The following is a 27,439-nucleotide window of genomic DNA, read 5'->3' as shown; positions in this document are numbered from 1 at the left end:
CTCCTTTGTTACATTATTAATAACAATAAAATTCTGTTTTTTTTTTACATTAATTATACGCCTAGAAATTACAAAGTGCCGATTTTTCGCGACGTCAATATTTTACACACGCGTGGATTCTTCTTGGGAATTACAGGAATATTAATGAGGAATTTAAGAATTATTGTTTTAATGTATTAAAATATATCTTTTACTAATATAATAATACATTTTTATATATGATACACGTGATATTTACACACATTACAAACATTAGAAGTGAATGAATAATATTTATGCTATCGTTTATGGAGTAGATCGATAAGTTAAGGTTCTTTGTCGTGAATGCTAACTGACAGATAATTTTTCTTGTGCAGTTCCTCTTATTGCGACCACATTTTTTTTTTCTTTTTTTTTAATTTTACTTCCACCATCTTTATATTAATCATATTTTTTAAAGAATAATTCATTCTTTGATCTCGAAATTAGAGTTTAAAAACTCTAAAAGCATTCACTTCTCTACAAGTTTATCCTTCTTCTGATGCCTTGAAACCTTTCTTACGTTTATCAGTTTGTTTTCTTGGGATGTTTACTTAATTGTATTTTATATAGTGTGGGTGTAACTTAATAAAATTGCTGACTTTTCTACTCCAAATGGACTTATGACTAGAGGATAGTTGCATTACCAATTTCTTGATTTATCAGTCTGGTTAAAGGGAAGAGAAACGAATTTGATAAGATTTAATATAAAAAAACAAAATAAAAATTCAATTAAGAGGGGGGGAAACTGCAAAATTTCTTCTTATTATTATTATTTTATTCTTATATTTTTAACCTGTTCTTACCATCAGGAGCTAATGGTAAATGATGGAGTCGTAAATATGGATATTATTTTAACTGTTTTCCAAATAATTATAACGTTGTTGAGAAAACTGTAAATTGCTATTTTATCGATTACCTTACGAACATTAAAGATATTGAATTAAGTATAATTTATTTCGTGTTTAAGGATTTTTTAATATATTAATGAATTCATAACATTAACATTCTTATCGTTAATTTTGCGTAAAAATAATTGGTAATTAAAGTATCTTTAAGGTTATTGTATGAAAATCTCTTCTAAAAATCTCTCTTTTGATATAAAAAAAGTGGTTTATTTAAGTTATGTACATAATTTTTGGAGAATTATCAACAAAAGTATCCAAAAGAAAGTATCCATAAAGTCGATAAGTAATTTTTTTTTTTAGTTTTAAATTATTATAAATGCGAAATTTAATATATTTTCCTTTTTATTTTAATACGTTTTGAAGATTTAAAGAGAAAATTACGTCCTAAAATTCAATTTTTTTTTCAATTTTTTGTATTAAATTCAACAATTTGATTTCAGAAGGATTATATAAATTTTAGATATAAATTTTGTCAGCTCTTCAACAATAAATTAATTTTTTTTCATAGTTACAAAGTGAAAAAAATAAGCATTCAATATTGTAAAATCTATGTAATAATAATCAAAACTTTCCTTCTTGTGAATTTGTGACAAAATCTTTCATTGGTCCTTTTTTAAATTTATTTTATTCAATAAATTAAATTTTTGTATTTTATTTTAATTAAAATAATAATTTTAAAAAGTTAATTTAGCTTCTTTATTTATTTATTGCATTAACTTTTAGCTGTGTATAAATGACAATTAATATAAATAATAATTGTCGTTTATACGCATTTGATTTGTTAAAAAATTGTTCTATTTCTGTGAGAATTGTAAATATTTTTATCTTTACGAAATTGCTTAATTTTACAGTGAAATTGAAGAATTTCAAAGAAATTTTATTGTTAAATGGAAAATTAATCAATGACATCAGCTGTTAAAAATTCAAATTAACAGCTGATGTAATTGATTAATAACCGAAATTCTTTCAATTTCAATACGAAATTGAGCATTTTTATTAAATAATTTAAATATATAAACAAAGGTTAATGTTACCTGTGGTGCCAAAATGGCGGCTCGTCTCTGATTCCAGCAAACAGAAGAAAGGAAACAGTGGGTACGCACGTTCTAACCTAACCTATTCTAATAATTTGGTTGGTAATAATTATGGTAATTTATTAGAATAGGTTAGGTTAGGTTAGATTAGAACGTGCGTACCCACTATTTCCTTTCTTCTGTTTGCTGGAATCAGAGACGAGCCGCCATTTTGGCACCATAGGTAACATTAACCAAAAAAGGAAAAAAAAAAGAAAAAAAAATAGATAAAACACAAAACAGATATGAAAATATTTACACATAATTATTTAGCATTTAAAATTTTATTTAATTCTAACTGAAATTTATATAATAAAATTTAATTACATTTAAGAATAAAAATATCCCATTTGATAGTAATTTGATAGTAATTTATTGAGGTAAGATCGTTTACAAAAGTCAATTCAATTATTTTTCAGACTTTAAGTCACCATTGGACAGAAGGTAACTGTACAGGGAAGTGTAGCAAATGTAGAAAGCCAATCAAGTCTTACAATGGGATTACGGGTCTCCATTGTCGATGGTGTCAAATGACAGTAAACGAATTTATTTTTGTCTTAAGTAATATATATTAAAAAAAAATAATCCTTAATTTTAATAAGAAATTCATTATTTTTAGCTTCACAACCATTGTGCCTCTCAAGTAAAACCGGAATGTACGCTAGGACAACATAGAGATCATTTACTATCTCCGACTTGTATCTGTCCCATTGTTCTGGTGAGTTTTGTAACCTTATTTTAATTAAAAGATATCAATTAATTCATTTATAAAATCCGTAGAAAATTGAAATAATTTAAGCAGAATTTCTTTCTCTTCAATTCGAGCGTGATGATACGAAAATTAGCTTTAACAGCATCATGTATTTTTCGTACGTCAATTGATTTCCTTAGGGTTTGCATTTTCTATGTAACTAGTAAAGCGTGAAAGACTTTCACGTATACCGAATTGGGAATTCCCTCCCAGCTAAACGCTTTAAAAAAATTCACTTTTTTTGAGGGGAAAAAATGATTTTAAATAATTATTTTAATGATATTTTCGTCGATTTCTTCGCAGGAAAGGCAAAGAAGCGTTACTAACAACCAGAAAAAGAACCTTTCTAGAACTGACTCGAACATGGTTGGAGGCGATAATAATCAATCGGTTAGTGTAAAATTTGTAACTGAAAAATTCAAAAAAATTATTAATTTTTATTTATTTAATTTAAAATATATGCTTTCCTCCTCAAATTAGTAGTGTCTTGCCCCTGTACATCATACTTTCCTGCTAGAAGTAGAGTCGTATTTAACTTCTTTCAGGGAAGAATCGTGGTTTCTTGTCCATAAGTTTTTCATTTATCTCACTCCATTCTCGAGATTAAAGAAAGACAGACAGACGGACGATAGCGGGAATTTATAGGACTACAATTTTTTTCATATTGCAGCTCAATAAGTTTAAGCTTCTATAAGACGAAGAATAATGTTATTCAAGTCACGGTGGAAGTGAGAATTAACTTTAACTATTTGTCAACTATTGACACTCATCCCTTTTATCCTTGAGAATCAGTTATCTTACTCGTTTTCTATCCTAAGATTAGAGACTCACACTGCCTTAATGAGATATCAACCGGCTGAAGATTATAGTGACATCTTCTATACCCTCCTCCATCTCTACACCTTCTAGTACTTTCAGAAATTGTTGATGCTGGATTGTTCTTCCTCCAGATTTTTTTATTGTTCTTTGAAGTAATCACAACTATCCAGCTTATATATAACAATTTTTATGGGAGAGAACAGAATCAGGTGATGCTCTAAGTGATTTTTCTATACGTTTTCTACGGGGATTAAAGGCTTACATTTTGATTATTTTCCGAAAACATTGTTGGAATTGTAAAATATATTAAGCTGTGCAGTGTTTAGTTATGATTTCTAATGGGTTATTTCTTTAATTTAAGGCTCTATCGCCTTATTTTTTCCCGTAAACTACTTAGGGGACAGCGTGTCTACTGTTGGTTCCTTGTTAATATTATTAAGAACTTGCCAAAATTAAACTGTTAAGCTTGATTCTTCCTCTATTTTAGTCACGACACCATCTGTTTGGCTGCATGACATATCAGTTTAATCCCCTTTTCTCCGTTATATAATCATTGATGGCAGGAACTTCGCTGTGTAATCTATGTGTGAACTGTAGCATAATGAGAAGGTGAGAGGGAACAAATGAACCGAAACCAACCTTCGTCCTCTGGAAATTCATGAGATTATATGAGTTAAATGCGAAAATTTTCGGGATTAAACTGGAACTATCATTAGTAGAGCATTTAAGACAAGAGTCCCATTATGGCCCATCAAGCATGGACTACTATTTTGACTAACTCCAATTTTTCCCTCCAAGAACCAAGTGAGATGATAGCCTGGAGGAAAGTAATAATAGGGACCCTTTATTATATCTAAACAATGAAATATTTAGTTTATTTTTTTTTTACATATTATGCATTTATTTACTATGCTATAAAATCCTAAAGCTGATTCTTAAAGGTGAATCGTGTTTGAGATAAATTAGAAATATTTAGCGATGCTTCTAGCTTAACCAAGGCCGGATTTGCAAGAAATTTACACGTAGGGGCCTTGTCTTACGAGGGCCTTGGGATTTTAAATTGATTATTGCCTCGTAGAAGGGCCTTCAGCACTCCTAAGGAATCTAAAAGGAGGAGCCACATCAATTCTAAATTAAAGTAAAATTTCGTTAGAAATAAAACTTTTATTAGTCAGAAAAGGTAGAAAATATCATTATTTTTCACTTTAAGAAGATAATTTAATTATTATTTCGCTTTTCTTAGAGCACTTCTCTTAGAGCACAACTCAGTAAAAATGCAATAAAAATATCTTTCTAATGATGATGATAATTTATAAAATAAAAATAAAAAATGGAAGAAAAAATCTCAATTTAAAAACGAAGAAAGAATAGAATAAAATTGGTAAGATTTTCAATAAAATAAACTAAACATAATAAAAAAGAAAATGAAATTTCCTCGCATCTTAGTTTCAATTTCGAATCTTTTTCGTTTCACTTTGAAAAATTCCCTATTCAATAACGTAGACTGTCGACTTCTCTTATTTTTCTCTAAAATAAAAAAATGTAAAAAAAAAAAATAAGGAAATAAAAGAATAAAATATCATTTTGTGCCAATCTTTCGTGAAGTTCAACTTACTTTTATTTATTTATTACAGATGTCAGCCATGTCTTTCCAGATAACTCCTTTGACTGGTACACACCCTCTCTTAATTCTGATCAATCCTAAGAGTGGGGGAAGACAGGGAATAAGGTAAATTATATAAAAACCTATCATCTCGACCAATTGTATCTTCTCTTGTCACAGGACAAGCAGCAGGAAATACGTTGCGCGCTCGCTAAAATACGTCCTCCTTTAATCTTCTACTAAAGAAAATTAACTTTTCTACTTCCTCCTTTATTTCCTTTTTTGTCTCTTATTCTAGAATATTAAGAAAATTCCAATATTTGTTAAATCCAAGACAAGTCTACAATATTGCTAAGGGTGGACCGATGCAAGGGTATGTTTTTATATTAATTTATTCTTATAAAACGAAGTTTAAAAGTTTAAAAAATGTTAGAATTTATTTAATATTTTGATTTTCAAGTATTTTTATTAGGTTATTTATGTAAATAGAGGTTTAATTAGCACGCGACACGATGCGACACAATGCGACGCGACGCGAAAATGGATGACGATAAATATCACGTTTCGTTGTCGAATTTTTTAATAATTCGAAAAAATATTAAAGTAGTAAGTTTATAACTGACTGTAACGGACTAATATCGTAATTTTTTCTGATTAATTATTAATAAAAACATTTAAAATTTTAATAATTTTGTAGCGGCGCGCGTGTTGGTGTGACGACTCCTTTATATTTGCTATAAAAAATTTAATAAATATTTTAATTAAAATTAATTTATATATATATATATATATATATATAAATATAATACTTTTAAACTTTATCTTATATTAATATATTTATTTATTTATTCGTCTGCAATAAAAAATATCTAAATTTTAATGTAATAAATGAACTCGCGAATTAGCTCCGCTTCGCGTCGCGATTGTCGCTACCTCGACGCGAATCTTATACAAGCGCATATTCTCAAAATTTCAATTGAAAAAAAAGAACGAATTGACATTTAAAATCTATAAAATAATTAAATAATATAACTTGGTTTATTTATTAAAAGATAAAATGTTAGTTTAATATTGTGGAAGCGCTTAAAGAGTCGCGTAATATCGCGCGAGCGCGACGACGTCATATAGCAATTATTACAAAGATCAATCATTAATTATACAATTATTGTTAAATTTTTAAACTAATTAAAATATACAATAACTTTAGAATATTTCTAAGTCTAACTTAAGGCTATTTAATTAGAAATATCCTTAAATATATTTATTTAATGTATGGCGCGACCCGTCATGCAAGTAAAATTGTCGGAATGCTTGAAATTTCTATTTAAAATCTAATTTTCTACTTAAAACAAACTAATTAATATAATTAAGATTCTTTTCAAACATTGTTACAGCTTAAATATATTAAAATCTTAATTTTCTAAGGAAAAGTATACGCAAATCGCTATATAATGCGCAGTCTTATCGAAAGAATTCATCGTGTTTAATTAATAAAAATGTAATTATTTTATTTAATATACAATTATTTAGAAATTAATTTAAGTAAATAAATTTAAATTGTCAAAGATTTTTAATTTAACGTAAATTTATAAGAAAATAACTTCATTTTTTAATTCAGTTTTTACTAACTTCTTAACGCTTTTAATGTATATTTTTATGGCATTTATAAATATAAATTAAGTAAAATTTTAATTATTAATAATAATAAATTAAATTATAATTAAATAGATTACAATTTTATCAAGATGTACCAAATTTTAAAGTACTTTGCTGTGGAGGAGATGGGACAGTTGGATGGGTACTCGATACAATTGGTAATTACACTACACTTAATAATATGCCTTTATTACTAAAAAAAAATATTAAATTAAATTAAATTAAACTTTAAAAAAGATATTATAAAACACTTTAATTTTAATAAATATCCATTTTAAATTGGAAATTTATGCTAATTTTTCTGTGAAATAATTCATTTTTTTGACGTAGATGAAACGTTGTCACACGTGAAGTATAATATATTATAGTTTAATATTTAAATAAATTTTTAATTAATTAATATTTTTATTTTTATTGTTTATAATATTTTTTTCTGATTATTTCAGACAAAATGAACTTTCAGTTTCCTCCAGCTATCGCAATACTTCCTCTTGGAACAGGAAATGACTTAGCGAGATGCTTATGTTGGGGACCAGGTACGAATGTTTATAACGTAATTTTTTAAATAATTTCCTTATTTTAAGGAAGTTTTATTTAAAATTGATGCTTTAGGGAATAATTCGGGAAGATTTCATTTTATTTTATTTTATTTTATTTTTATGCGTACAAAATAACCTCTAAACAACGACCATTTTCCAGGGATTTTCCTTTTTAAAATGCGTACAAACAACGGCCATTTTTCGGGAACTTTTCTCTTTAAATGCGTACAAAATAACCTCCAAACAACGGCCATTTTTCGGGAACTTTTCTCTTTAAATGCGTACAAAATAACCTCCAAACAACGGCCATTTTTCGGGAACTTTTCTCTTTAAATGCGTACAAAATAACCTCCAAACAACGGCCATTTTTCGGGAACTTTTCTCTTTAAATGCGTACAAAATAACCTCCAAATAACGGCCATTTCTCGGGAATTTTTCTCTTTAAATGCGTACAAAATAACCTCCAAATAACGGCCATTTCTCGGGAATTTTTCTCTTTAAATGCGTACAAAATAACCTCCAAACAACGGCCTTTTTTATGTTCCCGCCAATGGTCGTAATTCGGAGGTTTGACTGTAATATTTTCAGCTAAATGAACTGATTTTCTAGCTTATCTTCTTATTACAGAATATAATTCGAGAAAACATGCAGCATTCTTTACATTAAAACAGCGATAACGATAGTTAGTTTATAAATTTCCCCATAGAAGAGAAATTGGCGCTGTCATTCATACGTTAAGCACGAATTAACGTTAAGTTATAAACTTATATACACGTATAAGAATAAGGAATAACTTTTGTAAAGACAATCAGCGCTATTTCTACACCTGCTGGTAATTTATCGAACTAACTTTATTACTATATTAGGGTGTCTTTTGTGGAGGATTTATAGTTTAAAAACGACAATTATCCTACAGGATACGATAACGAAAGCTTAGATAAGATCCTTAAGAAGATCGAAAAGTCGACAACTGTGATGATGGACAGGTGGAAGATTGACATCTCACCAGCAGAAGATTGTGAAGAGAAGGGAGATCCCATACCCTGCACGATCTTCAATAATTATTTCTCTATCGGAGTTGTAAGTTTAATTAATTATAAATTAAAGTAAAAAATGAAGGAAATCCAATCCTAAAAATTCCCAAAATACATTTTCTAGGATGCTTCCATAGCCTTTAAATTCCATTTAGAACGTGAAAAACATCCAGAAAAATTCAGCAGCAGGTAAAAGTAAAATAAAAATAAAATAAATTCTTCTTTTCTGAACAGATTTTAACATGAATTTTACATGTTTTAGAAATAAATTTATGTCAATTTTTTTTTCCTGTTCAGGATGAAAAATAAAATGTGGTATTTCGAATTCGCTACTTCAGAAACTTTTTGCGCCACTTGTAAACATTTACACGAAGCTATCGAAATATTGGTAATATTTTTAAAAATATTTTCTATAAATTTCGGTATATAAATCCTTTATTTGTCTATTTTAATATATAAAAATAATCTTCTAAAATAATAATAATAATAATAGTTATAAATTATACCAACAGATGTCAGCAGATGCAATAGCAAGTTTATTTATTTTATTGTATTATTGAAGTATTATAACTTACACGTGTTTTTTTTTTTATCATCTAACACCCCTTTTCTAACTAAACTTTGGATATAAATTACTGAAAATGTGTAAAATTAAAATTATTTTACAGAATCTTAAAATTTTAATTTAGTTAATTTTAAATTGAGAAAAACTGCCGACCTTAAGAACGTCTTGTGTTATCGTATTACACAGAAAATATTTATATTATTTTTATTATTATTATAATTTTACTTTAACCTACTTCCCCTTATTTAGACATTAGGAAAAAAGGGGGTGAAGGGCATCATTCTTTCACTTGTCAGACCTGTACAATTGGTCACATAACAGAGATGACGTCTAAGATTACTTTGTTAAATCTAACAATGAAGATTTTATCGTATATTATTATAACTACTTAGCTTATATCGTTGTTTAAACAAGCGAATTTTAATGTAAATATTGCATCTGTATTCATAAAATGCTTAAAAATTAAGCAGAATAAATTAATTTTTACGAATTTATCGATTTAATAACGAATTTTTTCACAAGATGGCAGCACGTACGACGCCGTAACTGTTAATATTATCTCGCCTCTAAATTGGTATTTAAAACGTTTTGAAATAATCCTCTAAGTAATTCGTTGATATATTTGTAAGGTTTTACGAAAATATAAAAATTTTAATAAAGTCGTAGCGGTTTTTTAAAAAAATTTGTCCAAAATAGGTTTCATTCCGTTATGACGTCAGCGGTTAAGGGGTTAATTTAAATTTAAATTTTTAAATTTTAAAACGTTTTAAAACGAATAGTATAAAGGTTTTAACGTAAAATTTAGTATATATATATATATGTATATATATATTTTTTTTTAAATTAATGATTTAAAATGTGTTATATAACGTAACTAGTTAAGAACAAAGTCATTAATAACATTCCCTTCGGCATCTTTCTTCATCAGATAAGGATATCGGGAAGCTAAAGATAATGCTGAGAATAACATTCTCTATTAATCGATTTATTGATTTAACCGACCAATTTATCATAAGAATGACTCATATTATCATTATCGCACACTCTAAATTCGTAAATATTGCCTCTCCCTTGAGTCAGGTTCACATTTGTTGACTGTATCACTTCAGTTTCGAGATCTTTGTTTATTATCTTAAGCTACTTGCAACATAAATTATCTGACTTAGAAGTCTTGTAACTTACTGTATTTGATTCTCTATTGTTTCTAGATTGAATTAAGCTTACAGTTTATCAATGAACAACGTGTTATAAATAATACAGTAGGCCTATGTTAATTACACTTGTTCTATCGATATACAGTATTGTTTTTGATCTAGTGTCGAATTAACACACATACTAGAAGCTCTGAATGCTAATTAACTATGGGGCCTCTTGAATGTTCCATTTAAGCTTAAGGATAATTGTAGATGCAAGGTTTTTGCCTGGAGTTTCAACTTTTAGAGGCCTCAAACACGTAGTTTTATCGCTACTCCAATACAATAGTGTCGGGTGATACAGGCTTTATACTGTATTTTGTATAAAAAAGGGCCTCGTAACTCGCTTATCTCTAAGGTCCTCTCATTGTGTTCGGAAGCCCCAAGCAAGTGCTTAATTTGCTTACAGGATAGGGCCCTACGGAATTAACATACGGTTATTTACACTAGTTAAGCTACATTAATTAATCAATTATGATTTGTGTATTAAATTGATGTTGTTAATTAGCATAATTGTTTCTACTTTCAAATTTATTCTAGGCACTATCGATAAATTCTTATATTAAAATATCTTAAATATATATATTAGAGTAAACTAATACGTTTAACATTAATATATCTTAATTGTTTATAATAATAGGAAGTAATAATTAAACTATTTTTGTCAGGCATTATATATGATCTACTTTAGAAAATGAGGTCTGTGTAATTATGTATCTTATCACACATCTAAATTGGTGAAAGTTTCTCTGGCCTCTCATCTAAATTGCTAATTAGGAGTTTTCTTATCCTCTTACTCTAAAATAAATCTAGTTCTTATAGTTTGTAGACCTACACACGCTCTATTTTTCTATATTAAAGCCTGTGTCAAGCCAAATTTATACGTATTGTAACCCTACCAATTTATACATTTAAAAATATGAGGCCCTAATTGTCTCTTCACAGAGTGAGGCCTTAAAATGTAGAGAATAAAAAGGTGAATGTCCCTAAATGGCTGTACCCTCAAAAACCAGGTGTAAAGTTCATTTTAAACCTCATATTTATGAATAAACCATGCCTAGTCCTTCTATAATTAGCATTTTTATCTAATTTGGCATACGTTGTGGTTCTAAATTGTAATTGATATCCGCAGTGTGACGGGCGATCTTTGGACCTGGCTACCGGACCTTCTCTACAAGGTATCGCATTTTTGAATATTCCAAGTATATACGGAGGGTCTAATCTATGGGGAGATAATTCAGGACAGAAGAAACGTACCCATGTTCAATGGAAAAAGAAGAAGGATCGAGGAGGATCCGCTTATAGTTTCCAATCAGTTGATTTGAGCACAGCTGTTCAGGGTATAGATTATCGATTTTTTTTTTTTTTACAAAATATATATTTTTGAGAGTTTATTTTTTATGTGTGACATGTTCTTGACAGTTCTGTTCGATTAACAGATATAGGGGATACGTTAATAGAGGTAATAGGGCTAGAGAATTGCATGCACGTTGGACAGGTTAAAGCTGGACTGCGTGCTTCTGGACGTCGATTGGCACAGTGCTCCTCTGTTGTAATCAAGTATGAAATCTTAAATAACTCAAAATTAATTAAATTTTTGATATCTTCTAAGCAAAATAATTAATATAATAATTATTATTGATGAAGAACGAAGAAAAGATTTCCTATGCAAATTGATGGAGAGCCGTGGATGCAGCCACCTTGTACTGTGAGTGTTTAAGTTATGGTTTAAAAAAGAAATAAAATAATTAATTATAATTGATTATATACATACATATATATGTTATTTTTCTATAGATCCGCATCATTCATAAAAATCAAATGCCCATGTTAATAGCTCCAGTAACTCCGAAACCAAATTTCCTTTTTCATTATTTAAAAAGTCGAAATAACCGAGGTAAATTTTATATATTTTAAAGGCATTATAATTAATTATATCGGGGCCTTACGTTTGAAATTTGTAACAGTGGCGATTACTCAGACCTTTTGTCCCCGGTCACACATCTACGAAGACCTTCTAAGAGCCGAATGGATAAAATTATTGAACAGTCGCGGGTTCGGGCCCTATCAATAGAGTTTTCCAGGTTTTTTTCACCTGTCAAACACATAAATGGGGGCCAGTTTTCTATGGAAAGTCCCCCTGAGGCATCCCCTTTATCACTAAGAGAGTTTGTATTGTCCCCCGTCCCTCTTCACATAAAATTAAAATTCCTTATTCTTTATACAGATGTTACAAGTGCTGTATATAAGCAAACCTCGATGTAGCATTACCCTCGTAAAGCGCCAATACTTACGAACGAATTCCCCAAAAATATTAAATGGAGAATCTTTCAGTATGCGATTTTGCATTATAAATAACATTATACAACGAAACCAGATGAAATTTTAAACCTGTGTGTGTGTCTGTGTTGACCATAATACAACTATAACTCTTGTTTAAGATACTTCAGTTTAACGCCACACTCGATTTAGCGCCAAAGGTGGTGCTAAAATCGAAAAGTTTGTTTGCAACTTTGACATTTTAACTACTTTTTAGTTACTTTTCGTTTGATTTTGTAGAATTTTTACCTCTTTATATCCAATTTTATCTAATTCTAAAATAAATACTATAAAAAATGAATTTAATAAACCATCAACTATTTTTTTAATGTTTATTTTTCTATTTATAGTTCGAAAATCGGTTTTTCCAGTAACAGAATCCGCGCCAGTATGTTCCAGCCTGCAGTTAATGCCAGAAAAAGCCTTAATGTCTTTTTTCTCTCAAACTGACGAGAAAGAACTTTAATTTCTATTTTTTATTTTCTCTTATTTTAAATTAATAAACTCAGAAAAATATATACATATATATATAATATTTCATCATATTTACGAATAGCGCCATGTTGGATCAAAGTAATTTCGGATGTTGAGGAGCATCACTTGATCTCGTTTATCCAAGATGACGTCTCTTATTATATATAACAGAGGCCTTGTGGGTTAAAACTTGTGATAAATTTATATGTTTAAATTATTATTTATTATGAGATAGGATCTATAGTATAATATAATTTGATTTAATCGTGAGTTATTTGAAAATATCTATATAAATATATATGTATATCAAGCTACTGTTACGTCGATATCCACGCATACATATACATGTTTACGTGTAGTATTATTTACTCGATAAATACGAAAAAAAAATATATTGTTGGGAAAGTAACCAGTTCTGACTTTTTACTACAAAACAATTTGCTGAAGAATCTTTGCAGTTAGAAAATTGCTTTGGAAATTCCAATAACTGATATGTGCTTTTCTACTTAATCCCTTGTGTTGGAGTAGGCGATCGATACACCCACCTCCTATAAAACTCTACACTGGAACTAAAGAAAACAATTTACAAAATAAATAAATATATATATATATATAAGCGTCGTTTGATAGTGTTTATTTTTATAAATTCCCATTCCCAAAGGTGCAATGCCTCCTCTTCTCGAATTTTTTATGTTCGTCCTCCCTGCCACTTGATCAGCATCTATCAGTTTTAGTGGATAATCTCTATAGCCATTGGAAAATCAAATGCTGTAGACGGGATAAAATTCTTCAAAGTCAATTTCTTGAAAGTTTCAAGTGTTCAGAAAGAATTGGAGAAGACATTTCAGAGATTATGTGGAAAACAAACTTGAACTCCAAGTGTTTTTTTTCCTTTTTTGTAGTAGAAGTTAAAACAGCCCATCGATCGTACTCGTTACCTTCCCAACACCTTCTTAACTTAAAAAAAAAAACTGTAATATATCTGTGCAATGTTTAAAATGATGTCATATAAAGTACAAAATCATCTCGAAACATTCCATACAATTGTAAAATTCCATTCTGCATTATTGTCTGTCTGGCAAACAGGTCCAATTGCCTGATTAAAAGGCTCGACATTCTACTATACTCCCGAGCCTTCGACTGTGTGACATAATAAATAAAATAAAATAAAGGCCCTCTGTTTTGTTTACATGTAAAAATTTATATAGATCTAATCTATCTCTTTAAGATTTATAAAGGATAATTATTTATACAATTGTTAGTAAATGGGCTTATCTTGTATATTTATGGGTGTAATAAAGTGTTAAATGTATCGAATATTCAATTAATATTAAATAGAGTTTAATATATAATAAATTATAATCTGAAGATTCATAATGGACCTTTTTAAATATAATTTGTTTTAAGCAAATTAATGTAGCAATGTACATAATTGTTTTTCTTGTATAGACTTATCTTAAAAGAGCCTGTGTGTGGGTGTACAGACCACGGGCATTTGCAGAGCATTGTCTCCAAGCTTTGGCTCCCCCATGGAAAATTTTCTATGGATGCTCTTGGTGTAGCTCTTATGTTACATTGGTTAACTTGTAAATTTGTAAATGTTACAAATTAATTGAACCCGGACTCATTTTCGTATAATTGGAACTAATCCTTGTTTAAATGAAGAAACACGAAGCACAAAAAATTGTCTTTTGGATAGATTTAATTACAATTAATGGCATTGTTTTCTATAGTTTAAGCCAGTAAAAAGTTTTGTTTCATTGTTAAATTTGTAGAAAATACGAATATTGTTTCGTAGCGTACTACCATTTTTAAAAATATTTTATAAAGTATCTTTTTTGCATGAAATTTTGAAGGAATTTAAGAGAAACATTTCGAAAATATTGCACATTACACTTAAGAATGCCTACATACAGCTTGAATTTAACACACACACACACACAAAAGTGTAAACGGGTGTGCAATCGTCGCCTTATATACCAGAGAAGGGAAAAGAAAATGTGGAAAAATGTGCGAAAATTAATAGAATTTACAGTACTTTCCACAATTACTGAATAAATTCTAAAAGTATAGATTTATGCAACGGCATATAAATCAGTTGTAATCATTTTATTGCCAAATAAGGTGTTAAATTACTATTCTGTGGATCCGGATCGAGCCAGAGCCAGACCCTCCTCCCCTTGGGAATATCGTCCCTCACCCTCACCTATGTCAGTCGATCCATAACATGTCCTCAATGGATGTAATTATGGCCGTCACAGGTAAATTACAATATGCTAGTGTCTCTCGTTAATTAATCAATCAATATTTTAGTATTTTATCAAATTTACCACTCCTCTCAGTATATTAATTACTGTAATGACCTCTTACACTTGTGTATACATAATTTCTTCATTAAAAAATAAAAAAATGTTCTTAAAGAATGGCTCCAAAATCGATTAACCGTACTGTTTGAGGATGTGTGAATGGAGCGATGTACTGTACAAGAAGTAATAAGAGAAGTTCTGACTTTAAAATGGTTAACTGTAAATTATTTTCCAAATGTTTCTGCTTATATTAAATCAGACAATGCTCTGAGATAATTGATTTAAAGCACGCTCTTGTATAGATTGGTCTGTTGTAAATCTTACTCCCATTATTTATTTATTTATTTTTTTATATGTTTAAGCACTATAACATATCATCATAAATTTAATTTTAATTTAAATTAATAGAAAATAAGTAGATAAAAGTATATATATATATATTTATTTATTAATTTTTAATATAATAAAATATTTTGCATTTAGATGTTTTGTAAAAGTCGTGTTTTGATAAAGAATGTTTTATTAGCTACAAGAATTATTATCTTTTGTCAGATAAAATTGATAAAAATAAAAAGAATTGTGTATTATTTATAGAATAAAATTGTTGCATGAAAATCTTATTAAAGAAGAAATTATTGTTACGAAATTTCTTCTAATAAAATGTGTTGTATTTAAAATGATATTGTTGTTGTTTAATGTGTGTGTGTGTTTTTTTTTTTTTTTTTTTTTTTTTTTTTTTGGCTACTTTAACAGAGAAATCACCCTTTTAAAGAAAGTATTAACTTATTTTAAGTGTCCTGAACAAATTTACACTTGAACGGTACTAAGGTATGCCATATATAAGAGATCTTTACCCCTTCATCGTACATTTAAAATGATATAGATGTTGTCTAATGTATTTTAAGCTATATTTAACAGAGAAACTACCTCTTAAAAGAAATTATTAACATATTTTAAGGTATCCTGCACATATTTAGGCATACATGGTCTTCAGGTGTGACAAATATGAGGCCTCTACTCCTCTATCATATAGTAGTAAATTTAAAATAATATGTTTCCTAACGTATTTTTTTTACTGTTTTCTGCTTGCATACTAGGTAAATTAACTTTTAAGAAGAGTAATAAAGATATTTTTAGCTATTCTGCAAAATAGGGCCTATTTAGACTAGTTACAATAGGTAAGAGTCTCTTCCCCCTTTACCAAACAGTGGCGAATGTAAAGATTACACTGTTTTTAATGTAATTTTTGCCATTTTACGCTAGCAAAATTAATTCTTCAAGAATGTAACTGCATATTTTGAAGGTAACCGGCTCAGCAGGGAAGAGTTTAGAATTGTAGCTCTAACGTAGCATGAAAGGGTCCTCCCCTCTGTCAAATAAAAGTTCATGCTTAAGGCCCTATACTGGGGCCTTAAAAACGTGTATAAATTGGGGCTTGCTTGCACAGGATTTCATTAATTTGGACGCGATATCTGTATATCTTTGAGCTCCAATTGTATCCATTTATAACTAGAAAAAGAAAAAAAAAAAAATGGTTTATCAAATGAAAACGATTTTATTATCAAAAATTCGATAGGTTTGCATGATAAAATGTATTAATTTTGAAATGGTTCAATACCGGAAACGGAAGTTAATGAATATTTTTCATGTAAATTACGCACCGCGTCGGTGGCGCATTTAGTTTATAAAAGAGTGGCGCCACGTTGCGTCATATTTTTATTTTTGTTTTCGGTTTTAAAATATTTAATTCGTCTTAAACAGATTTTTATCTCCAATCTGTTATAAATTATTTAATATTTATTCGACATTTAAATTAATTATTAATTCAATTTAACATTGCTTCATACGTGAAGACTGTTGAGAGAAGATATCGTGTGAGAAGACCATAAATATATTTAAATAAAATCAAGGAAACGAATAAAGTCCAACAACAACGTTGCTGGACTATAATTTGTTTTCAGCCCTAAAAAAAAATTAAAAAATATGTACGAGTAAAAAACTCATAACTTGGAAGCTTTTTGAGCCAAAGGAGTGGGGCCATATCTACTGGACTAATAGTCCGATTTTCCTGAAAATTTCTAGAAACATATCTCCCTAATACACAAACCTCCCTGCAAAATTTCATAAATTTTTGACAAAAGGTACGAGAGTTATTAAGTTTTAAAGTGCCCCCGACACACACGCGCATTAACACCCAAACACAGAAAAAAATCCCCGATTTTTTGCATTTATCGAATTTTCAAGGTCATATCAATGCAAAAATGTAGGGGAGATTTTTGACTGATCGCCATACTTTCCCGCTGTTATGTATAACAGAGGAAAAGTAATAGCTTTAATTTACATCACTCTCGATCGTATTTTATACACCAAAGATAAAATTTTCTCTGTATCTGAGGCTCAGACATAAGGTCATTCTAGCCTCTTCTCCCTGAAAATGTTCACGTACTGTGTATATTTTAAAGTTTACTGGTTAACAGCACGAAAGGAACTAAGCTTCAATTATGATGAATAAAACAAATATAAATGCTTTGCCCAAATTTTATTTGTGTGTAGTTTAAAGTACTGATTTAGTTTAATCTCAAGATCAGTTATTCTATCACATGACAATGAGTTAGAAGAATGTTTATCCCTTAGCTCTGTAGCAGGAGATGAATCAACTTAAAATTTTAATTAGGAAAATATGTGAACAGCTTTCTTTATCAGTGTATAGAAGGTAAGTTTTTCATAATTTTAATGATTCTAAACTTCATTTTTTATGTGTTAAATCAGTATCCAGTAGCACAAAAAAATTGAATTTATAAAAGTTTATACAGCTTTAATTTTATTCTTAGAAGCAAAATTAATTAGAATATAAATTACACAAGGCCTACAGTACTCAATTTCTAATGCATTATATCACGCGAATCGTTTATAAATTAATAAATAAATAAAATTCTAAACAGCAAAAAGTTTCAGTCTAACTTCAAACTGGTCATAGGCCCTTTAATGGGCCTCCTTGGCCTCATATGCGAGATTTCGCCGACGCATCTTTACCACAAAATACTGGTTTTTTTAAAAAGTCTATTCAACTATTAGAAACACGTAAAACGATATTTTACAGAGCAGTAAACAAATTAAAGAATTAATGTAGAGGTCAAACGGTAAAAACTATAATTATAGAGGAGAGACGGTTTCAATCGCACAAAAGAACAGAAGAAACACACCAAAAAAATGTTTCTGTTTATATCTATAATAGTAGTGTGACGTCACAAGGTTACGGCTATCCGTCACAAACTCTACAATAGAACAGGTGTTTAGTTTTCCTTGAAACACTTCCGTTCTTTTAGTGTGGTGGGAAGTTTAGATCGAGAGATACAATACACAAAGATGCGCAAATAAACACACAGAAATGCAGCTTGATGGTTGGTTAAAATATACATATATACATATTTAAATTAAAATATCTTAAAATTTTACTTCACAATGCTTAAAAAACAAAACAACACAGACTTTCGACAAATAAAATAAACTAGTTTTAAAAGTGCGCAATAATTTACGGGGGCGTAATGCTGTAGGAGTTAGAACATGTATTCTTTTTTGTTCTTTTCGACTGGTGCAAGAGCCAGTTTTCTATAGTCCTGTATTGCCTTTGCCTGTATTTTCTATCAGTCGGGTATGAAAGGTAAATTTATAGTTGGACAGAAGAGTCTGTAGTGTTTGTTTACGTTATAACGTGTAAAATTCTCTCTGGTGAAAATTATGTAACTGAGAACAGACGTGTTAACTTGGGTGGAGAGGTCACAAGGTCACTACGTGGGAGAGACGTCGTTAACAGGTGGGTCGTCTGTATTACATCGTCCGTTGACCTTAATACAATGATGATGACGACGATGATGATGATGATGACTGTGGTTTAACTTCTAAAGATTCCAATAAATTTCCTATAAATTGCTTTTTATTAGTTCTTTTATGTGTAATTTTGATAAATTTATACAGGATACGACGTGATAGATTTTCTAGGAAGGTGAATTGTTACTAGAAATTCGAACTTCGATCTCCCCACTTTCTCTCTTATGTATTTTGATAGTACGGGTGTTAGATTTACAGTTCAGTGACCCTAGAAATCGATAAAAGTAAGTTTTTTTTATTCTTTTTTTAGAAAATTTAAAGCGTTTTTAGAATTTAAAGTTGGAAAAGAAATAATTTTAGAATAGAATAAAAGCGTTATTGCTACCCTTCACGTATGGTATGAGTTATTAAAGCTCCATTTATCTCTAGAGTTTCCTTCTTCTCCAACTTCTAGAACGTTTTTCCGAGTTGATTTCTAGCAATTTTTAGTTATTTTTCGCGTGTTTATCTTCATTACGATGAATCACAAGCAAAGATAACATCTTCTAATGATTATTTTATCCATAAATGATCAAGGAGTGGTCCGTTTTTACGTCCGTTGTGTATCCTACATAAATAGTCATACGATAGTGGAAGGCCACATGTATACTTATGGCATAATTTACGCAAGGATACGTAACATAAATTAATCAAATTCTTCTCGTTGTAATGGAATTATCTAGCTTAGTATAAGGGTTTTTAATCTGTCAAGGTTGTTTTAGAGGGGAGCAAAGTTTACAGCGCTTAACTAACGAAGCATAACGTAATGGTTTGCAATACTAAATGTAATTTAAATGTTATAAAAAAATGACCGCCACAAAGACGCCCACGTTCATCTGCTTGACTTAGCATCGCATCCTTTGTTAAATCAAACGAATAAAATGAATTTTTCTTTATAAATTTCCATCTACATCACGCTCTCCAGCATTCATTCTATGCTAAAAATTTATACAAATTGTTTAATGTGCTTATTAATTATTCGTTAACTGCCCATAAAATTCTGTAACGTCGTCCTTTTGTTTACTATTTGTTATATTACAGCAACCTTGAATAGTTTTTTTTTTTGCATTGATGATAATGGATAATTTTAAGAATGAGGATAGATACTCGATACAATGAGGAAGTTGGGACTTATATATTAGTTTAAAAAAGTTCAAACAGGAAATTAGGTTATAAACTTTATGATCTTAATAATACTGGCATAGAAAGTAGGAAAATTGCATATTGAGAGGGCATTTTTTTACCACGAAGAGTGTTTAAATTAATGTTTAAAAGATGCATTAGATTAGCTCTATAGGTAAATAAATTGTTTAAAAAAATTAAAATTAAATGACATTTATTATTATGAAAAATTACAGCTTGATTATAGAGATAATCATGGTTAAAACTGTGTTATTAATTACTGAAATAATTCCTTTTAATTATGTTTAACTTTCTGAAGTAAAACAATGAAATAAGCGAATAAAATTCTAAAAAAATAAACTTAAAATAAGGATTTATAACACCATCATGGCTTAAATTAATTATGAAAAGTTGTAGTTTTATAACAAAAAAGAATTCTATTTAATCAGCGACTTAATTCCGTAAATAATTAATAATTTTAAAGTGTAATTGAAAAATAAACAAAGTTAAATATCAATATTTTTATATTTAATCCAAGTTTTATGTTTAAAAAATAAATAGTTTTATTTACCGTTAAATCTAAAGGATTAAATGAAAATAAAGAGCATCAATAGCTCTTAAGTATATATTGAAACCTTTTATAAGAGCTTTATTCAAGGATTTTCTAGCAGAAAAAGTTCCTTATTAAGGCAATAATGCTTTTATATAATGCAATTTAAATCGTTTAAGATTGAATCACATTGAAAAAAATCAATGTTTAACTTAAATTATTATTGTTATTTTAATATTTAAAATGTCAAAGTTATGTTTAAAGTTGAAAATAAAAATGTTGAATTAAGCTTAAAATTCGAAACGAAGAATTTATTTATTTATTTTTAAAATAATAACATTAACTTAAATATTATTAAATTTAATTATTAAAAGCTAAAATTTTATTTAATTTTCAAAAATTAATGTAAAAACTAATAATTTTTATATTAAATAATTGTAAACGTTAAGCTAAAAAAATAAATAAATTTTAACATTTTTAAATAAGAAAATTATATTAAAATGTCCATTCCAAAATTTAAACCAATCAAATTTATTGTTGTATATCAATTTCAAGAAATGAACAATTAAAAATATTATTATATTAACTAATAAATTTCAAAGTTTTTTAACGAATTAAAATTATTATTATATTTAAAATATCAATTTCAGGAATTTAACAATTAAAAAAAATACAGTATTGTTATATTTAAATAATCAATTTAAAAAGGCTGGTAACAATTGTTCAGCTTATGGGATGGGAGCCATATTTCCCGAACCAATAGTCCGATTTTCCTGAAAATTTCCAGAAACTTTTCCCCCTAATACACAAACCTCCCTGCAAAATTTCAGAAATTTTTGTCGAAAGGCACAGGAGTTATTAAGCTACAAACTGGGTGAAAAAGTTAGTGGCCACCCCTCACACACTAATATCTATACATACAGAAACAAACCCCAAATTTCTTTTTGCATTTCTCGATATTTCAAGGTTCCTCGAGTCTAAAAATGTAAAAACTTTTTTCGGGGATCAAAAAAATGACCCCCAGATCACCACACTTTCTGTCTGTTATAAAAGTACAAAAAACATTCAAAATTATTGTTGTATAAAATAATATATCAATTGGAAATTTGAATTAATTACAACAATGTTGTATAAAACAATCAATTTCAATATTTTAAACAAAACAATATATTGTTACATAAAAGTTGCCGCTTCCTGGATGTAACAATTAAAACATTGTTACGTCAAAATAACAATTTTAAAATTTTTAAACAATTTTAAATCATAAAAATTTATTGTTACGTAATAAAAATGATCAATTTCAGGAAGTAACAATTAAAACACATTGTTACGATTGAATAAATGTTAATTTCATAATTTAAATAGCTTAATGAAAAGCATTTTTACGTAAATAATGTCAATTTCCAGATTTCAACAATGAAAATAATTGTTAGTTAAAAATGTCAATTTCAATTGTGTGTTTTTTTAAAACCAATTAAAAGCGTTGTTACGTCAAAATTGTCCACTTAAAAAAAATTGAAATAGATTAAAAGTCGTCAGTTACACAATTAAAGTTATTGTTAGTTTAAATTCAAATTTCACGATTAAATATATTAATTACATTTAATTTTAAATTAATTTTTCATATATAAAATTAAATCAAATACGTTAAAAAGTTATATTATATTATTTATGAAATATTTTATTTATTTTTAACAATAATAAATTTAAATAAATAAATAAATTAATTAATTAAAATAATAATAATAATAAAATAAATATATTTTTAGATTATTTTAACAACTTAAACAGCATTAAAGTTATCATTGGATGTTATATAAAGTCATTTCGAAGATAATTATAAATAAATTCATTTTCGAAAACGAATTAACGATTCATCAAACAGAATTGTACTTAAAATAAAAACAATTAAATTAATTAAATCATTAAAAAGTCATTTATTTTTTAAATATATAATAGAAACCTTTAAAAACATTTTAAATAGAATTTATAGATTATTTAACATTCGTAAATCAATACAAATTTTATGAGATTTGTAATATTAAATTATTACATAAATATTTTAATAGGAAAAAAATATATAAAATTTATTAATTCAGTTCTATTATTTTTTTAATAAAAATTTCAGTGAAGATTTAAAAAATTTTATTTGAAAAAAAAAAAAATACAGATTTTAATGTATAAAATTTCATATTTTTAAAATGTTAAAAGGAAAATTCCATTAAAAATATGGAATAAGTGTTGTTTTTAAAGCTGGTTTAAGCCGTAAAAAACTTAATTTAAACATATAAAAATAATTATTAATTAATTTTATTAAAAAATAAATATAATATTTATTGTTTTTTTAAAAAAAATAAGAATTAATTTATTTTAAAATATTTATATGAGAAATTTGAGTTAAGATTGAGTTATTTTTATGGATATGCTCAGAGACCTCAGAGGACTCCAGTTTAAGAATTGTACTAAAATTTGATAAAAATTAAAGGATTTTTCCCTAAATAAATACATAAAAATGTCCCTGAGAGTGTAAGATTCGAGCCGAATGACTTTTCTGGTTCTCCCTATATTATAGGATACAGATATATATTTAAATTTAGGCCCTATCATACATGAGGGCTTAGATATGCTTATATTTAATAAGAAATTTTACTATAAACATTCCAAAAAATTTTGTAAGTATTAAATAATCTTATAAAGTTTATATTAAAAAAAAACTGTAAATATATTTAAATATTGATAAATTACTTAAATACTTATGTTACAACATTGATTAAAATTATCGTTTTATCTCTTATTTACTCAAAATTTTGTTCTTAAAGATAAAGGTTTTCCGCTTGGAGTGAGGTGTATAAAATTAAATTATAGATTTTATTGACTGATTTTTCCACTAATTTTTTTTTTTAAATATTAATTTTCGAATGGAATGTAATTCTGTACGTAATAATCTATGAAATTATCAAGGCTTTTTAGTCTGGTGATGATAAAAGGTTTTTGATCTTGGCTGCTTTTCTTGGGATGAAGCCAAGATCAAGGACAAAATTGGGTAACCAAACAAGAGAACTAACGAGTTTTTTTAAAAAATATTATAGCCTACGATGGAATTTTTCTTTGTAATACATATTATTTGTTACTTTTCTCGAAGTAAATCACGTTTTCTTTATAATTCATCAATAGAAATGAAGTTAAAGATAGCTTTAAAAGTAAACAACGTGTTTAAATATTACATTTTTAACATAATAAATCTAAATTATAACGTTTGCCGACCTTACAGAGTTAGAAAATCTATCTAAAATAAGGTTAATTTTATTAAATGAAAGCTAATTTATGCTTCAATAAAAAAAAAAAATACTAGCATATTAAATCCGCGATTTCAAGCTTATAATTCACTTTAAAAAGCGGCGAGATTAATGTTTCTAAGCTAGAAACGATATACAAGGAAGTTATATATAAAAAAAATAACCATCCCTTCAGGGTCTAACCACTAAAGAGGGCCTCGGAGAAGCCAAAAAATGGCATAAAATAAATAGAAAATGTGCCAATGTGACTGTATTATCGCGTACATTGAATTGTCAAGAATTAATTTAACAATTTTAAAATAAGTTATTGTATCAACGAAACATCTGTCACATTAAAAAATATTAATAGGGTTAAGCTTATGCGAACATAACCGATACTTAAACGAAAACATGTGACTTTCTCGGCGCCACCTGTCAATCGTTGCGGCTCGATGACGTCACGACATGGCGGACTTTGTGTTATGAAGTAGTGACGAAAACATCCGAATCTACGAACGACGATTCGCATAGATGAAACGATACGTAAATACTTAAAAAAACGACGTACTTAGTATATTTAGTGTAAATATTCGAAAGAGGAAGACATTGAAGCCATTCCATTGTTATATCTAGCAAAGGTGAGTGTTTATTCCGAGTCACGCCCATGAAATTCACGTTTTTCCATAAAAATACTCAATTTCAATAGTCACGTGCTCGTACGTAATTAAAGAAAATTGTCAATTACACGCGGTTAATCGAATGGCAGTTTAATACATAACGTTTAAACAGAAATCAAATGATGGATTACAAAACATGTTTTCATGTTCTCTTCTCCTATACTCAGATGTGAGCTGTGTGTTAACACTTCAGTATCATATTCGAATTGTCTTGCATAAATAAATACCTTTTTAAATATATATATATATATATTACCATATAAAAAGCTGGTGTGATAACATTCTTGAATATCAAATCACTTTGTGTGTTCTCCTTTTGATATGGATATGTGTCGTGCTAGTTTGATACCTGTGTTTTGGATTATGAAGCCTTATTGAATGTAAAATGACATTTGGATGCTCTCTTTGAATTCTGTCCATTCATATTAATGTGGATTTTAAATTGTTTTATGAATCCTTACTATTAGAAAATTTAATGCTAGATAATTACCGAGGTATAAAAAATGAATTTGTCGCAACTTTACTGATTTTAAACTCCATTTTTACGTGTTGAACCATTATTCGGGTTTGCGCTGCAAAATGACGAATTAACATTTTAATAGATAACATTTGAACATAAACTGATAATGTTAAATGAAGTAAATGAGAAATTTTGCTATATAAACCGACAGTAGGTGCTTTTAAAAGGTTAATTTTTGACAGTTGAGTATTTTTTAATATAAAAGTGGTTTTAAACTCTCTCTACTATAAATGTTGAGAATAAAAAATTGATTGTACTGTTGAGTGATGGTTTAAGTTAATTTTCTAATTAAAACTATAAATTAGTTCATCCAAATATGATTAGGTTAAATTTATAATTAATTATAATTAATTCTATTAACTAAAATATATTATTCATGGTATATTTTTATATCGGAAGAGCTGCATTTAGACTTGTCTTAAACTGTAATATATGAGCATTAGATGATGATATATTTAAGTGTGAAGCCTTAAACTATAGCTTGTTTAGCTTGTGTAAAGCTAGCTTTAGTTATATAGTATAATATTATAATACTCTATATAACCGATAACTAAATCTAATAAGAAAACAAAATATTTTGGTTATATTCTAAAAATAATTTGATCTTTCATCAAAGTTTGACTTTATTATGATATATATATCAAATTATCTTTATTAATTTAAAATTATTTAGTACTTAAAAATATAATGTAATAAAGACTTTGGATTAGTTATTCTGTAATTAAATTTTGTAAGTGTTTTATTAAACTGTTTTTTTTTGTTTAAAACAAATTTAAAAAATTGAAATATAATGCTTTATATAGCCAAAATATTTTTAAACTTGTTAATAAGGAAAGATTGTGTCACAGGCACTTACAAGTAAAAGTTCAAGTGTTTCTGAATCATTGTTTTTAATCATGATTTACAATTTATGTAGGTGTGAGAAATTGAAACTCCAGTGACTGGACTGAATTTAAACATTTAAGTGTAACTACCAATTATAAATGTATTTAAGCTTTAACTGATTTTTATATTGAATTTTAAATAATTTAAAACTTAAATATCTATATGTTGTTAGATATGTAAATATATTGAGTATATATAAAAGTCATATAATTGTTACAGTTGTATATCATACTTTAATTACTGTTTAAGGTTTGGATTTTAAGTAAAATTTTAAAAATTATTATTATTATTATTTTAATTAAATCAAATAAAATATTTTCAGTATTTAAAACGAGTAATCCTTATTTGGTTATTGATTTGCGACTTTACAGCAAATGGGCGTCATGCTCATTTGTTGTAAATTCAGAGATTAATGTTAGAATGACATGCATTTAACGTAGACGAACTTAACCTTGTGATTGCAACAAGTGTGTGTTTGTTTAAATGTATTATAAAATATATATATATATATATATATATATATGTAATAAATGTATAAAAGAAACAAATATTAATGTTAATATTATAAATGTAATTGGAAATAAATTTCCTTTATAAATTTATGTAATTAATTTTATAGAAAATACTTGATATTGTATGTCCTTAGTAAAAATATCAATTGATATAATTTGAAATAGCACAATTGGAATTATTTAAATTGAAATCATATCAATGGATATTAAATTATGTCAATCATTATCATTTGAAGTATCAACTGATATCATTTAATACAGATTGTTTTGAATGAATATTTTGCACTATGAAATGATAAATTAACACTTTAATAGATAACATTTGAATATAAACTGATAATGTTAAATGACGTAAATGAGAAATTTAGGTTAATGTTACCTATGGTTCTAAGATGGCAGCTCGTCTCTGATTCCAGCAAATAGAAGAAACAGTGGGTATGCACGTTCTAACCTAACCTAACCTAACCTATTCTAATAAATTACCATAATTATTATCAACAAAATTATTAGAATAGGTTAGGTTAGGTTAGAACATGCGTCCCCACTGTTTTCTTGCTGGAATCAGACAAGCCGCCATCTTGGAACCATAGGTAACATTAACCGAAATGTTTAATTTTTCTATATAACCGAATAGTTTTTCCTGAAGATTTGTGCATTTTGTTTTATAATCAGTCAATTTGTGAAAATAGTTTTGTGCTAAAAAGATCAAACTTTACTCACATAAAGAAAATTTTCAAAACCCCTATAATTTCAGCAAAATTTATTGTTAAAAT

The 27,439-nt window shown here is 27.7% G+C and overlaps 2 protein-coding genes across 8 annotated transcripts in view; both read left to right on the top strand.

Annotated features, from left to right (window-relative positions):
- Window positions 1-14,568, top strand: part of LOC136975565 (diacylglycerol kinase beta-like) — a 71,156-nt gene extending 56,588 nt beyond the window's left edge. For 4 of the 5 annotated variants that reach the window (XM_067270647.1, XM_067270648.1, XM_067270646.1 and 1 more), the window contains exons 13-27: window positions 2,419-2,535; window positions 2,619-2,717; window positions 3,054-3,140; window positions 5,204-5,298; window positions 5,471-5,545; window positions 6,901-6,986; window positions 7,275-7,364; window positions 8,284-8,447; window positions 8,526-8,590; window positions 8,699-8,789; window positions 11,292-11,499; window positions 11,599-11,719; window positions 11,807-11,867; window positions 11,957-12,056; window positions 12,829-14,568. In XM_067270647.1, the coding sequence (XP_067126748.1) occupies window positions 2,419-2,535; window positions 2,619-2,717; window positions 3,054-3,140; window positions 5,204-5,298; window positions 5,471-5,545; window positions 6,901-6,986; window positions 7,275-7,364; window positions 8,284-8,447; window positions 8,526-8,590; window positions 8,699-8,789; window positions 11,292-11,499; window positions 11,599-11,719; window positions 11,807-11,867; window positions 11,957-12,056; window positions 12,829-12,944 (1,575 nt within the window). In that variant the 3' untranslated portion in view covers window positions 12,945-14,568. Of the gene's footprint in view, window positions 1-2,418; window positions 2,536-2,618; window positions 2,718-3,053; window positions 3,141-5,203; window positions 5,299-5,470; window positions 5,546-6,900; window positions 6,987-7,274; window positions 7,365-8,283; window positions 8,448-8,525; window positions 8,591-8,698; window positions 8,790-11,291; window positions 11,500-11,581; window positions 11,720-11,806; window positions 11,868-11,956; window positions 12,057-12,828 lie in introns of those variants that run through there. The other variant, XM_067270650.1, reaches the window with a different exon arrangement.
- Window positions 14,569-18,861: 4,293 nt separating this feature from the next.
- LOC136975569 (CLIP-associating protein 1-like) overlaps window positions 18,862-27,439 on the top strand; it is a 171,677-nt gene continuing 163,099 nt past the window's right edge. For 2 of the 3 annotated variants that reach the window (XM_067270656.1, XM_067270654.1), the window contains exon 1: window positions 24,508-24,710. The gene's annotated coding sequence lies outside the window, so the exon portion shown is untranslated. Of the gene's footprint in view, window positions 19,073-24,507; window positions 24,711-27,439 lie in introns of those variants that run through there. The other variant, XM_067270655.1, reaches the window with a different exon arrangement.

The sequence above is a fragment of the Centruroides vittatus genome, unplaced genomic scaffold, assembly GCF_030686945.1.
Source record: "Centruroides vittatus isolate TY-2023 unplaced genomic scaffold, ASM3068694v2 contig_375, whole genome shotgun sequence".
In the NCBI taxonomy this organism is placed as follows: Eukaryota; Metazoa; Arthropoda; class Arachnida; order Scorpiones; family Buthidae; genus Centruroides; species Centruroides vittatus.
This window is presented reverse-complemented; position numbering and strand designations above follow the sequence as displayed.